A 15218-nucleotide genomic window follows, 5' to 3' on the forward strand; every position below is an offset into this window, starting at 1 on the left:
TCGCAGAGTACATTCAACAGATTATGTAAATTGTTTTTAATCTGTCAATTCATAAAGACTGAAGAGTTTTGAAATGCCATTAGCTTTACAGATGTGCTACTCTAAATGAACTGTTTCAATTTTTTTTTTCTAATCAACAAGCTGCAAAGCCCAAAGATACAAAACATGAAAATACAGATTCTTACTGCTATCTGATAAAGCCTCTGCAGTGATTATTTTCAAGAGAGCAGATCTCAAAGGGCAGGAAGGAAAGTTATTCCCCTCACCTGATGGGCAGCAACGTCTGCCTCTAGCAGGGCGTGTTTCTTCTGAAGATTCTGAACACTGGTAAGATCTTTTCCATAATCATCAGAAGCCAAGTGACCCTCTACTTCATACAGCCACAGCTCAATGTCTTCTACATTGCGATTAAATTGCTGCTGTTGATTGGCTTCACGCAGTTTTATACCTGGAACAGAGTGATGAGGAAATGACTGAAGTTTTCCACCTCATTTAATTCACTTCCTTGTCTTCCGCCAGCTAAAGCTGGGAAGAAGAAGCGTTTAGATTCTTAAGAGCAGGCCTTACCTTTGAGCTCAGTGGCTTCCAGAAGTTTCTTCCACAAGCTGATGACTTCGTTCATGCGAGCTGCCACCTCATCAGATGCATAGTGATTGACATCAATCAACTTCTGCCCAGCTTTCTCCAGTGCATCAATACGACTCTGATTAGCAGAAAGCTCTGCTTCAAAAGCCTGATGCTTCTGAACTTTACCTTGCAAGTTCGATGGATCCTACAGATAAAGAAAGAAAAAAACCTTTCAATCCAGAATTAATATCTAGAGATCTCGGAAGACATTTTGAAATTCAACTACACTTACATGACAATATGTCACCAGAGGAACTGGTGCCACAAATAACGCCTTTGAAATCAGAACGTCTGAGCTACTGAATTAGCATGATTACAGCATGAGGGACAGGGAGAAATTGCAAGTCTTCCTGATGCTGACTACTCCAACAAGATTTGGCTGATTCTGCTTTGTATCATTCTACTCATTACTTTAGTTTAGTAATGCCTTAAAATTACTCTGATCTTTGTTCTTACCTTGTAAGCCTCATCGGTAGCAGTTTTCATTTTTTCATTAACCCAACTCTTCAGTTCATCAGAGTCTCTGAAAAATTGCTGGAGATGGAAAGAGTCTGCCAGTTGGGCACGGCGGTACATAGCTCTCTCATGAAGAGCATTTCGGCGGCTCAGTAGCTGAAAAAAAGAAATATATATATATATTTTAAAGTAAACATTTTAAAATCCTTCAGTTTATAAGGATGACTATTGCATGCACTGAAAGGTCCAGTGATTTATCCCATGTTGTAGTTGTACTATTTAAAACAATAAAGCAGAAAGTCCGCAGTTTAAAACTGTTTTAAATACTTACAGCATCTCTGCGTGTAGCAACATCATCCATGGCATAATGGTTATTCTGAATCAGCTTAGTAGCAAACTCATCCAATGCCTAAAGTGAAAAGATTTTCCATTTATTTTGTGTATTAAAAACTGCTCGTTCAAGCCTACACAGTAAGTAAATTCTCAAAATCTCATCACATTAAAACTAACTGTCCATAGGATAGCTACTGTTTAAACCCTTTTAGTATATACCATCCTCTCACATGCGTATGAATGACTATTTACCAAAACCCACTGTGTTCACCATGCTGGCATGATATGCAAGGAACTGGGTTACTCAGCTGTCTGAGGCAGCAATCAAGCCCTATCTTAGTTTTTCCACTGATTATTTTCCACAATGGATTTCTCAAAGCAAACCTCATTCTTCCCTGTCACTCTCCCACCAACGATGCCTCTCCAATCAACTAATTCATTTATTTCTCACCCCTTTAGTGCTCACTCAATATAAATGTCTTACCGTGATTTTCTCCTCTTGGGCACTTAAGGATTTCTCAAAATCTTCATGTTTCTTTAGAAGAGCCTCCACACTATCCAGAGAATCACCAAGGTCTTCATTCAGCAGAAAAGCCTAAAGTAAAAAAATCCACTGATGTTCATTTTCTAGGTTTGCATCCTCAAACAGCATTCCACAAGTGTTAAACAAACAAGAGCAACAAGAAGCCAACTTGTCCCAGCTCATAGTTTCAGCATTAGAAAGAAACAGTCATTGTAGAATATTGGGACAGCCATGTTAACTAACTGCACAGCACACTACCCCTAGCACATGTCCAGCAGTAGGTAGTCACTGCCACTACTTATTAAAAATTGTCTGTGCCTACAGAAGACTAGACATTAATGAAAATCAACCTGGAGAGTTCATATGCATGCACTCACTTCTTGTTTGCTCATCCAGTTGTCAACTTGTTCAGTATCTCTGTAGAAAAGCTGCAGATCCATGCACTGCTCATACTGCTGCCTGCGAAGCTCCCACAGTTCTAGCAAGGCAGCTCTTTCATCCGAGAGGATAGTCAGCTAAGGGATGGGGAAAAGGAAACATTTAACAGACTGTGAAGATCAAGACAGAAGTCTGAATAGAAACAGTCTATCTTAAAAGCTCTGTAACCTAGAGATAACTAGACAATGCTTTGCAGCGTAAAATGAAAAAATGAACTTCTAAATTAAGGGACACAAGAAAAAAATATATAATTCTTCTAGGAGTTTATGCTCTCAAGTTGTCCAACTTACCTTTTCTTTAACTTCATCTGAAGCATAGTGCCCAGCAGCAAGCAAAGCCTGTCCAGACTCATCAGCAGATTTGAAGCTGTCTTCATGAGCATCTATTTCTCCCTATGAAACGGAAGTGAAAAAATTGTTATCACAATACAGCTTACAGTAGAGTGTCAAAACATGAAAACTACAGTTGAAAATAAGAGATGTAACAGTCTAGAGAGTTTCAAGTTTAACATTCAGGTATCTAGATACATCATGACAAACAAGAAAACTAGAATCAAAACCATCATATTACACTGCAGATAAGTATAAATTAATATGTTAAACAGAAACTAAAGTCTGGTTTCAAGCTGTATTATTAGAGCAATTCCTTGTGATGGAGAATTAAAAGATTTGTTAGTCCAACCAATTGCTATCAGGTCTAAATATTTTTGATAAAATATTATCATGAGCATAATTATCAGTGTCTCTACCTGCAATCAAGAACAACAAAGTAAAAAAAACCTGAATAAGAACAGTAAACTATGTTGTACAGTCAACTATGTTGTTGAGTCAAAGCATTCTAGTGATAGAACATTAGCAGCCCCGACTCAGAAGCTGTGTTAGACACACAATTCAGTGTTGGAGTCATTATACCTTATGTTCTTGGTGCCTGTCTAGAAGGGCCTCTGCTCCAGCCACATCATTGGCAAGTTCATCAGCATTTATCAGAGCCTTCATCTCAGTCACCCAGCTAGTGAGGTCTCGGAAGTCTGCAAGAAAGCGCTGCAACCTTATGAAAATAAGAGGAAAAAAATGGCCAAGAATCATTTGCTTGCATATTTTCCTCAATCTTTACACCAAAGATAAAGGTTAAAAAACATACAAATTATTCCTCATGTAGAAACAAGACCATAAAATACTAAAATGCAATTAGAATATTAAATAAGTTTTCTATTTAAAAAAAGTGTCTTTTAAAACTAGTAAAACACTATGTTTAAGAAACAGTGGTATGCCCTGCAATGTTTCTCCAACATATGTTTTTCATATAACTTATACAGGCAGTAAAAGGAATAGCTACAAATCTATATGTTGAAGACAACAGAAAACAAAAGACAGTTCTCAAAGCATTTCAAAATAGCCCAGGGGAATGCTTCTGTCACAATCATAGCAGTGTGTGTGGGGGGAAGAACTGACAGGAAGTTTCAGCTGCACATGCCTCAGCCTAAGAACAAATAAACTCTCAGATGGCTTTCACTATGTTTTTACAGCTATTGCCCTTGGCACACATTAAACACTTATCAGAAAAAAAACAGTTTCTGTTTCCCTTTTAAATTTGATGTTAACTGATTTGAAGAGGACAGGACGAGCAAGGTAAAATAAGAACAATTACGTAGTGTACAACTTATGGTGAAGACATACACAATGTGAGGGAAAACAGCAGAAACAGTACCAGAAAGGACATAAAACTACCCACATTTGGCTGAGTTTCTTATTAGCATGGCTTCTTAACAGTGACCTAATAGTTTATTTTTCATAGAGAACGAATCTGATACAGAAATTATTCTGGATGAAAACAAATCCCACAGCGACAAGGCAACTAACATGGAGTTGTATGGAAAGTAATTCTTTTAGTCTGGGACAGTATACCAATCAATACACCACACATTAACTCTTAAAAATCACAAAGACTACATAAAGATTTATAATGCACATATTAAAGATCAACAAACGCATTCAGGTAACATTTCAGAATGCAAATATCTCTGATGTAATAAAAGGTTAACATGTTCTCAAAATTCAAGGTGCTCATCCTCATAATCACCCACGTGTATTCAGAGAATGACTAAGAATTTTAGAGTATTTATATGAATAGCCCTTTTTAGCAGAAGAAGCTGATGTAAAGTATCATTTAGTGAACAAGACTACTACTGAAAAAACCAGCATCATCCCAAACTTCTGGGAACGGCCACCCTTACTTTTATTTCTAAGAGTCTTATATGAAATTTGAATATGGAAGAAAAGCCATTCTAGCAAGACAGTACTCCTACCTGTAGGAGTCATTAAGGCGAGCGTGCCTCTCTGCTGCCAGAGTGCGGATCTGCTCCCAGTTGGCAATCAGTTCCTCCCGTTTCACTTGAATTTGAGAAGCATTTATTGGGTGAGACTGCTGCAAACGGTCAGCTTCTGCACAAAGGGCCTTAACCTAAACCCAAGCAGTCACAAACAGTGAATAAGCTTCTAGCCTTTTAAAAACAGGTTACTTAGTTTAAACAGTAGGTAAAATGCATCTTATATGAGTACCTTATCCTCCAAAGCTGCAAGATCTCTTTCCAGGCCTTCATGCTTACGCAATAAAGCTTGCACGCTGGCCAAGTCTCTGCCAAAGTCATCTGAGGCCATCAGCTGCCCTTTCTCCTTAATCCAACTGATAGTTTCATCCACATCCCTTCAAAACAAAGCACAAATTGAAAGTAGTAAACCTTTAATGAAAGGGGAAGAAAGCAGGATGTTTTCACTTATTACAGGCATACCTGCAATGCATACTCACATATAAACATTGCAGCTGATTACAATAAAAAAAATTAACAAACCAAAAACACCTTAAAAGATATGTATGCATTTTTTTAAATCCTCAAAAGCCTTAAGAAGTGCACTGGCAGGGCATTCTTCAGATGGTGTCCTCAGATTGAAATAAGTTATAGCACTATCAGTCAGTTTTCTATCCTTGATCTCTCTCCAGCTTAATTACAGCAAACCTTAAAATAACAAGCAGCATGTAAGACAGAAAGACACTGCTCAAAAGACATCCCCCTTCCTGCCTCAAACAATAGGACTGACATCTATCCAGCAATAACAACAAAGAAAAACAACCTCTTTTAAGGCTCATGTAGGACAGAAGAGGGGGAAGCTCTCAGGCTAAAGACTGGGAGAACTGCCATGCAAGAGAACCAACAAAACTTCCAGGTGCTGAAAGCCTGGAACAGAATGACTGAATTCACTCAGAATTCCCTTTGAACAAGTTCCTCAAAGAGTCATGAGGAAGAGTAAAAACCAGACACTGAGAGCCCTTCTCACAGGGAAAATGATCATTAGGCATCTATACAGATATGACATCACTTCAGCAGATCCAGCCCGGATTGTACCTGTTGAATCGCTGAACTTCAGCTGCCCCAAAGAGCTTTCCTTGCCTCTGTTGGGCAAGCCCCTTAAGACGCTGCCAGCTTGCATTCACTTCATCCTGTTTGGACTTTATAAGTTCCTCCTCAGGGTGCTGTTCCTAGTAAGTAAAGGAAAAATGCCATTTTCACATGTTCTATGGCTTTCTATCAATTGACAAAACCTTGAAAAACTACTGCTTTCCAAGAAACCAATTTATGATCAACTGTCCTTTCCACATGACCTCTCAGTTCAGTAGTTTCCCTTAAGTGTCACTCTGTATACATTCAATATTCATGCAGTAGTCTAAGTTTCTCTATGAACTACTTAAGCAACAGGAAGAGGGCTGTAAACAATATATTGTTTCCTAGAATGCAATACATCTTGCCCTGTCTCCAGCCACTCAAATAACCATGACTCTAAAGATATATGCAGTAACCAATACAGATCTCCCACCAAACTGCAGGGGTGGGGAGGTGGTAGAGAACGTTGCAGACAAACGGTTGCTCTGTTATACCACACCTGCCAGGAGAGCTATTCAACACACAAACATTTACCTGGATAAGTTTGCCAGCGAACTGGTTCACTTCATTTACTCTTTCCTCATGAGCCGCCAGATCTGTTTGGAACTCTTCAAATTTCTTCTGCAAAACCTCAACATGCTCTAAGTCCTGGCCAAGCTCTTCTGAGGTCACTATTGCTTCCTAGAACAATTAAAAAAACCCAACAAGTTTATATCAGTATAACCTATCAAAAATCACTACCAGAGACCAGGAAGTAAACTGTACTGATCAGATTTAAAATTGCAGACTTTCTTACTTCAAAACATGAACCTCTATCACCTAACACCTCTCCATTACTACAGAAAACATCCCTGGTCAAAACAAGCATTACTTTTTCATCTGGTTTGCTTTTGCTCAGAATTCAAGTCACTAATCAATTTGATTACCAGAGATTCTCTGTTCTGTGCATGATGATGACTGCTGCAGCCATCTAGAATACTAAAAATACGCATGGGGAGAACATATTCTTATAACAAAGTAATTGGCCATGCAGTATCTGAAGTTTTTCAATTATTTATGACAATTTCTGTAGCTTTCTGATACAAGATTTATTTCTGAAAAGTGCACTGCCACATTCTGCAACAGTTAGCAAGGGTTGAGAGTTTGAACCCACAGCGACAAAACCAAAAGCTATCATTATGAAAACCCAAATGATCATTCTGTGGCTTTTCTTGAGATTGTGGTTTGTGGTCTCCTTCCTCAGAGTTCAAAGAATTCAAAGCCAATGGTTCTCTTGCACCAAGTGTCCTTACAATGTGCACCTGAAGATATTGCAATCTTAATTATCTATGTAAGTAATTATGCACATACAGCTTGTTAGGCTGTTGTTGTAGATTTCCTTTCAGGATACTTGAATTTGTTTTTTGTGAAAAATACAAAGTTCTTCCTGGAAGAACACCTAGGGCTGATTACGTTTAGCTATGCTCTTCAACATGCAGACTTCCTCACTTACTCTAGCACCTATTTTTTGTAGGAGGAAAAGGAAGGACAATGATTTGCATACCTACTGTTCAAACAACATGAATAACCTACAGAAAACATACCAGTAAAATGCAATGCCTTCAGAAGTTGCTTGAGCTACCTCAACTCCAGCAACTATATTAAGGAATTTTCTACACAGATGAATCAAATTTCCCAACAAGAACACAGCACAAAGGTAATACCATACCTTGTCATTGATCCAGTCCATGACATCTTCGCACTCCCGTAAGAACTGCACCAGCTTTTGTGCTTGCAACAGCTTCACTCCCTTCTCTCTCATTTTTTCCAGTAGTAACTCCCATAGTCGGTGCAGCTCCTGCAGACGAGTCTAGAACAACAGGATGCTGGTATTAAAATCCCACATCATATGAGATGAAATCTATTGCCTTCCTGTCCTTAGGATGAGGCTTTTTCCAACGTGCCCAATGCTCCTAGATCTTATCAGACAGAGTGAAAGCACCTCATAACATTTTCACCACCACTAATTAGTTTTCAAGTGATATAAAATATTTAACAGTATAAAATTAGAAAATACCAAACTGAATATTTAAGTACTTATTAATTATTGAAGCCATTATACAGTTAAATTCATATAAGTGATGTATTTTGAGACATAACTTGATCCAAATTCTACAGTAGTGTGAAGTCCAACCCCAAAACCCCCCCCAACAAATCACCATGTCCCAATCTTTTAAACTGAAGTCGACTCCCAATATGCAAATCTTGTTTTCATTTATATCATTCATATTTTTTATTTGAGACCACACATTTTGTTTCAAGTCAAATTTGTGCCACTTCACAGTATTTTCACCATTTGCCCTAGCACCAGTCAGTTAACATATTAAGCCAACACTGTTAAGTATTACAATGCTGAAATGCTAGGAGCAATTACTAGCTTTAGTGCTGCGTCTCTGTGGCTGCACTCTGCCTTTTAAAACATTTGGGAGCGACTGTAAATCTTATAGACAATAAAAAGAAAAACCACACTCCCACACAGGCACACAACTTGCAAAACAGGAAAGTATCTGCTCCACCCATCACCTATAAGGCTTTGCTCATCTAGATCTGAAACCAGAAAGTCACGCTAGAGAAGCTTTTGAACATCCAGCATGGGTGGATACTTATTAAATCCTTTTAGAAAGTTCAGTCAGGTAGGTTTCAAGGGAAAAGAAAGCTCACACTACTCCATTTTCTAGCATTACACCAAAGGATAATGCAAACTGTCAACCAAGAAAGACAGAAGACATGGCAAAAAGAAGTTGCACTGCACAGCCAGAAGTTTCACCTACTCGTATGTGGAACCCAACTTGGGTGGCTGTTACTATGGGGCGCTGTGCAGTCCTGTATGGCGTGAAAGACTGAACCATTAAAAACAAGTTACCACTCCAAACACAACACAAGTGAGAGCTTAACACTGAGCAGCAAAGTTAAGGAACATTATTATTTAAGGTCACTCAACCAGACAGTTTAAACGTTCTATTTAAGCAACCGAATGCTGAGGCTAGCACTCCTAAGATTTGGTTCTGTGAATTTGCTGCTTCTTGATGCAGTGCCATTCTGGGAACAATCACAAGCATCAGCCATCATCTGCCTTGTGACTTTCAAGACATGTTGGAATTACTGGCAATTTTCCAGGACACTGTGCATAGAAAGTTCACTTATGAACTGGATCTATGAGCTTGGTGCTTAATGCCTGTAAATGTTCCAAACATAAATTCTCTTGTGATTTCACTTATCAGAGTACACACCATTTTACAAAGTGTTCTAGAATATACTTATGCACGTAACCTACAAAAACCATTCAAGAAAAAGCCTGTAAAAGTTTTAAAACTCACTCTTATCGTTTCAGATGCAAAATGGCCTTCATTGATCATCTGATTTCCAGTCTCGTCCAGCTTAACGATAGCCCCTGAATTGGCCTGCACCTCAGCTTCAAAGGCTTGGTGTTTCTGCAGCTTCCCCTACAAGGGAAACAAAAGCATGTGGCTGAGATCTGTGCACAGCTCTCCTACATACCTCAGTATCAACTTTTTTTGCTTATTTTTTGCATATTTTGTACTGAAAGCAAACAATACAATAGCACAGTTGAAGTCTCCGTGTTTCATGAGTAGATGCAACAATTTAGGTATGTCACTGCTGTGTTTGCTCTCGTACATCTGAGTGTTCTCACAGCTGAAAATCCATCTCCCACACAAGCCCATTTTCTTCAAATACCTTTTTTTTTAGTGGAAACAGTAAGAATTAATTCACATTTATTCACAGAGCTGAAGCGTCCAACAGATTCTAGGATTAACCCAACCTGGTTTTACACTATATCGCACTGACTTTTTCTAAAATGATTTAGCATATAGTCTGCTATTATAAACATTCCAGTTACATCTGCAAAGACACAATGCTACTGGAGAACACTTTGCAAGGCTGCACATGTTTGCACCCAACCTTTTGCTCACCACTCTCAGATCAAGCTGCATTTACACATTTGTTCTGCCAACTCCAACTGACACCATCCATCCTAATATCAATAGTACCACACTGTAAGGTGGCAGTAGGACTTGCCTGTAAGTTGCTTGGGTCTTTGTAATTTTCATCAGATGCTATCTGAAGTTTCTCTTGGATCCATTTTTCAAGCTCATCTGCATCGCGCTGGAAAAACTGGAATCGATAGGAATCTTCGAGTTTTTGACGCCTTAGAGAAGAGAGTTCCTTGAACCTGTGGTAACGGTCCAAAACTTGTTGACGCCGTTCTTGGATATCTTCTGCTGTTTCCAACACTTTGACACCACTTGGATCCATTTTCTGAAAGCCAAAAAAACACTCTTAACGTTTTGTTTATATTATAAAACAAAGGTATGAAGGGATCCACGAAAGAAGAACCTTTTTTTTGTTTGCTGGTCATTGGTGTGTATTTTTACTTATTTTTAATGCACACGTAGTTTACTTCAGTAAATGTATGTAGGTATGTACAAAAAACAAATAGGAACACACAGCAGGAAATTGTTGGACAAGAGCATTTACAACAGCCTTTAATATCTAGTTGTCTACGTGTGTGTGTGTGACACAGCTACTCTCTGCTCTCAGACAATTAAAAAGCCATAAACCCACCCAGCCACGTCCCACACATGCTGCAAAAACCAACAGTCTCAAGTGCCATTTCACAGATTTGATAGCATAAATAAATGAGGAATTTAAGGAGCATTTTGTATAACCAATGACCCCTCTTCAAATGGAGATCTTCATATATCCTTTCATGTGCTGAAAGCTGTTATTATTACCATGGACCGTCAAATTTCATCTAATTCCTATTAACGTACAACTCACCTTTACTTCCCAGTTCCTAAGCCTTCAGCATTTTGATTTTCAATGAGGAATCTGTGCACTTCAGAAGTGTGATACAAATTAAGTAGTATCACTACTGTCAAAGAGTTTACACACTCTTTTGACAACTCACTGTGCATATCAAGCAGCTGTTGCAACAAATACTCAGCGCTTGAGCAATTATGCAATTAATGCCTGGGTATACGAGTGCTTACATGCACAGCTCCATTAATGCTTTTATTATAAATGGAGTAAGCATCGAAATAAACGTACATCCCATCAATCTTACAAAGGATAGGGAAGAAAAAGTGTAAAACCACACATGGAAAAAACACAGGGAATCTCTGAAATATGCTGTTAAATACAAAATTAAGTTATTTAGGCACTAGCTGCTGCATGCTTTAACTAGATGCATATCTTGCATAATGACATGAAAAACTCACCAGGCTGGAACACTATCTGCATAGCAGTGCTTGCTGTTTGGTTTCCAAGCACTTGCAGTGGGGCTGTGTGACAGAAGGGACCACTGGGGCAGAGCCCCCTGCCCAGCATTGCCCTGTCCCAGCAGCTGTTACCTCAACAGGTAAACTCAGCCCAGCAGAGCTGCAGCAGTGCAAGGAAGGAAGGAAGGAAAGCTCAGCTCCACTTTCTCTTCCAGGCCTAGCTGTTCTGCTGCCAAGAGGGGCACAAAGCAGAGGGGCTGTGTGTGCTGAATGGCAGGAACAAAGCCTGGGGGTCACTGCAGAGGGAAATAAAAGCTCCACTGGATCAGCATATCTGAGCTTTAAAAGATCAAACACCAAATATAGCTGGAGGCCAGCTACGGGTCTGTCCCCTGCAGGAGACAGCTGGGTGAAGGGCTGCTTCAGACTTTTCCCCTTCAGGAAGCAAGCCAGAAAAAATCAGAGGAAATTTTTAGCAATAACTTCCTTCCCCGTGCTGCTACATTGTGTTTCAACTCCAACAATACTTTCTTTTTTATTTCTTTTTTTTTTTTTTATATATACTGAATTGTGCTCAGCAACGACAAAGTGGCAGTCAGCCTAACCCTAAAGAACCACTCCTCGTTCTGGATAAGAGCATCACCAAGAAAAAACACAACCATCATTATGTTTCAGCACATCCTGCAGTCACCAGATCAACTGTCAGCTTAGGTAGCAGCATGGGAAGTAACTTCTACAGACCAAATGACCTCAAATTACTTTAAATTATTATTTTAAGTCATTGTAATAAAACGTTAAATGGTTGACATTGGTTAGATAACTGAATTATTCTATATTAAAATAAAATGAAGCCCTCCTGCAATTTAGGCCAGTCACTGGTTTGCCTCTCAGCACACCAGTTATACAATGTCTCTTCTTTTTGCTGGAATTCATTAAAAGAAAGGCTCCCTTTATAACTACAGCAAGTCGAGCTAGTCCATTGTAAAAGAAGTGCCCTGCTCTAGCAATAATAGACTCTTCTTTCCTGCAGCAGATAGCTGACGTCAGCAAGGCGAGATGGTGCCAGAACACCATCAGCAGTCACTGGGGAGAGCTCTGCACTCCGAAGTTATCGGTGCTACGAACACTGCCCCTCAGTGCCAAGGGACTCTGAGATGGTTCCAAGGCTTTTTGGTTCAGTGCACCATCTGCATTTCAGCCCAGAGAAAAGAAGGCTCCAGGGAGACCGTACAGCGCCTAATGGGGGCCTGAATGGCTTTAAAGTAAAGGAGGGCAGGGCTAGGCTAGACGTTCGGAAGAAGTTGTTCACTCTGAGGGCACTGAGACCCCAGCACTGCTGCTCAGAGCTGTGGGTGTCTCATTCCTGGATGGGCCCAAGGCCATGGATAGGGCAGTACCCAGGGGGGTCAGTGGGAGGCTGTGCCCCTAGCAGGGGTTGGAACCAGACCATCCTTCCAAACCCAAACCATGCTGTGCTCCACCTTTCCCCCCAGCATTCCTTTGCACTCCAAGCAGCACAAGGGCTGAACAGAAGCTCCAGGAGAAGCCCAGCTCAACCCATAGAGTCAACCCCCCCACTCCCAGCCTCGTGGGGGACAGCAGCCACACCCTGCACAGCCGGCACAAGGAGATAAGCTGCACAGAGCTGGGCTGCAGGAGGCCATGCTGGGGGGGCTGCGTGCTCCCTGTGCTGCTCCTCCGAGTGCACCCACCGTTTTGCCTTTGTGCTGCGAGACTGCACTCTGAAAGTCACTCATCAGCTCATGGCTGGCTAAAGGGCAACCTGAAATGCTCCACCATGCTGCACTGCTGCAGCAGTGTTCCAAAAAGTCAGAAAAGCACGAGTGGATTTAAGACAAAAAAAAAAAAAAATCAACCAAACAAGAGAAAACAACTGAAGTTACTGACCTCAGCCTACAGGCCAAAACGGTCAGCCCGCCCCATTATGCACACCGGGTGCTGACACACCAACAGGGCACACGACCACGGACTGCGACGGCTGCCGCAGTGTACAACAATGATGTCAGCAATAGCAATGGGGTGCAGGAGGCAGCGAGGTGGGCTCAGCAGGAATTACAGCGATGCTGGTGGGGCAGGCATGTAAGAGGACAGCGTTTTCCTTACCTAAATGTGGCTTCGAGGATTTAAAAACTCCAATGCAAACTACACTGAGTGCTGCACAGTAGATTTTGGCAGCTTTTTCCAGACAAAAACACAAAGCTGAAAGAAGCAAACCACTCTGCCTGAAAAGCAATCAGATATCACTATATAAAGATCGTTATCTTGAGATGTAGTAAAATAATGACTTTCTCTCACGACAAGCTCTGATGTGCTGCACGCACTCAGCGTTGGTGACCCCAGCAGCAGCACCACATGGATCTGTGCTCAGTGTCATACTCAGGCAATGCAGCCCTGAGCTGCAGGGACATCGTTACTCCCTCCCATGGCTTTCTCAAAGCAATCACCCTGGCTGCTGCTGCTGCCAGGGGAATGGTGCAAGAGTGCATGCCTCAGAAGTCACTGAGGGTGCCCATCATACACACCATGCTGCAGATTTTAAACACTAATGAAGGAAAATTAATGAACAGTTGTTTAGCCTGCTATTAATTTAAATCTACAAAATAGAGAAGTGCCAAGGGCAGAACGCAGCAGAACCCCACATCCCAGCTCTCCTGGTTACCAACACAGGTCAGCCAAGGAGCCAAGCCAAAGTAAGGCAGGTGCTGCAGCACGAAAGCCCAACACGTGCTGAAGCCGCTGCGCAGCGCAGCAGGACCACAGTGACCAACCACCACACAGGTAACATCCTAACACAGCCCCAGAGTCAAGTCTGCATTACAGGGACACAAAGAAATAAGTCTAATTTGTGCTTGAACTAAAGCAGGCTGCAAATGCAGTGATGCAAGCTGATGAGGGCTTGTGCACAGCCATCTGTGTTTCACAACCCGTACAGCAATTAAAGACCTGCTCATTTTTACACACGTTAACATTTTCATTCTGCTGTTCAAATAAGAGCGAACTGGTGAAGCTGCGTACCAGGGCTGATCTGAGCTTGGTGCCTTGATGCATAACTGGGTTGCAGTGCTTTGGGTGTCAGAGCTGTGCAGCACTGCGCCCTGCTCCGACACAGCACCCCGACCGCACTGCAGAACCGCAGGGCTACAGGTAATGGGATGTTATATAACCCACCCAGCATGCTCCATTCCTGCCATCTTCTGATTATAATGCTAATTCCAGCACATTCACCTGACTCATTTCCAAATAAAACCAAGCTGCTGTGTCACCCAGATGAAGATGGGCCCCTATTTGTCTTACCACCTCCAAGCTGAGAAGGGCACAGAGCAACAGCAAGAGCATGATGCATATGTTATACATTTGTGTGAAAGATGTAACAGGAACCAAAATTGACTTTAGATGTATGATGTGCTATAAGGTAAATCTTATCAACGTTGATTTTCAGACAGCTAAAAAGATATTGCACAATAATTCTCTAAAAGCAGCAGCTCTCAAAATTAATTCACACCAACAGTTGATTATACTGAACTATGAAGTGTTCACACATCATGCATTGCAGAAATTACGGAATTCAGAGGATTTGGGGAAAGCCAGATCAGACCGAACAGTGAAGTACAAACAAAGCATTTGCTATGTCATACAAACTCTCAAATAGAAGGGTTTTTGTTACAAATAGGTCACTGCAATAGAGGCAGGCAAGTATGGCCACAGCACTACATGCATTACATAGCAATACCTGGACTTTGACTTTACGAAATGATGACAACATGATGGAGGAATGCAGAGTCTAAAAGGGAGGGGGAAATTGAGATAACATCCAGCTCAGTACGAGGGCAAGGACATGGCTTCATGCTCTCATTTCTTTTCCTACAACACAAATTCCATCACAGCACACACCCCACATTTCCCTTTTGGTTCTTTGCCACACACAGCAGTTTGGTGTTATCATTCCACAAGCAATTGCAGGCAACAGACCCCCCCTCCCCGTGCAAGAAGGTTGTGATCACCAACAGGAGAAGTTAACAGGGTCAGTGCTAACCTCGTTAGCTGAAACAAACCAACCTCTACAGGTCCTCTCAGATCTAAAGATCTGAAGGTCAAAACAGACACT

At 41.1% G+C, this 15218-nt stretch overlaps 1 protein-coding gene across 1 annotated transcript in view; it reads right to left on the reverse strand.

The window, feature by feature from the left end:
- SPTAN1 (spectrin alpha, non-erythrocytic 1) overlaps nt 1-14894 on the reverse strand; it is a 42387-nt gene extending 27493 nt beyond the window's left edge. The window contains exons 1-16 of the mRNA XM_065737573.1: nt 14844-14894; nt 9891-10130; nt 9170-9295; nt 7522-7662; nt 6348-6494; nt 5778-5911; nt 4936-5080; nt 4683-4837; nt 3289-3424; nt 2668-2769; nt 2317-2454; nt 1901-2011; nt 1415-1492; nt 1084-1239; nt 568-772; nt 267-448 (exon numbers count right to left, since the gene is read on the reverse strand). Coding sequence (XP_065593645.1) covers nt 267-448; nt 568-772; nt 1084-1239; nt 1415-1492; nt 1901-2011; nt 2317-2454; nt 2668-2769; nt 3289-3424; nt 4683-4837; nt 4936-5080; nt 5778-5911; nt 6348-6494; nt 7522-7662; nt 9170-9295; nt 9891-10130; nt 14844-14876 — 2229 coding nt within the window. The 5' untranslated portion in view covers nt 14877-14894. The remainder of the gene's footprint in view (nt 1-266; nt 449-567; nt 773-1083; nt 1240-1414; nt 1493-1900; nt 2012-2316; nt 2455-2667; nt 2770-3288; nt 3425-4682; nt 4838-4935; nt 5081-5777; nt 5912-6347; nt 6495-7521; nt 7663-9169; nt 9296-9890; nt 10131-14843) is intronic.
- Between the last annotated feature and the right edge of the window lie 324 nt (nt 14895-15218).

Source organism: Cyrtonyx montezumae, unplaced genomic scaffold, assembly GCF_038088225.1.
Source record: "Cyrtonyx montezumae isolate F1298 unplaced genomic scaffold, pur_monq_1.0 scaffold_20, whole genome shotgun sequence".
Taxonomy (NCBI): domain Eukaryota; kingdom Metazoa; phylum Chordata; class Aves; order Galliformes; family Odontophoridae; genus Cyrtonyx; species Cyrtonyx montezumae.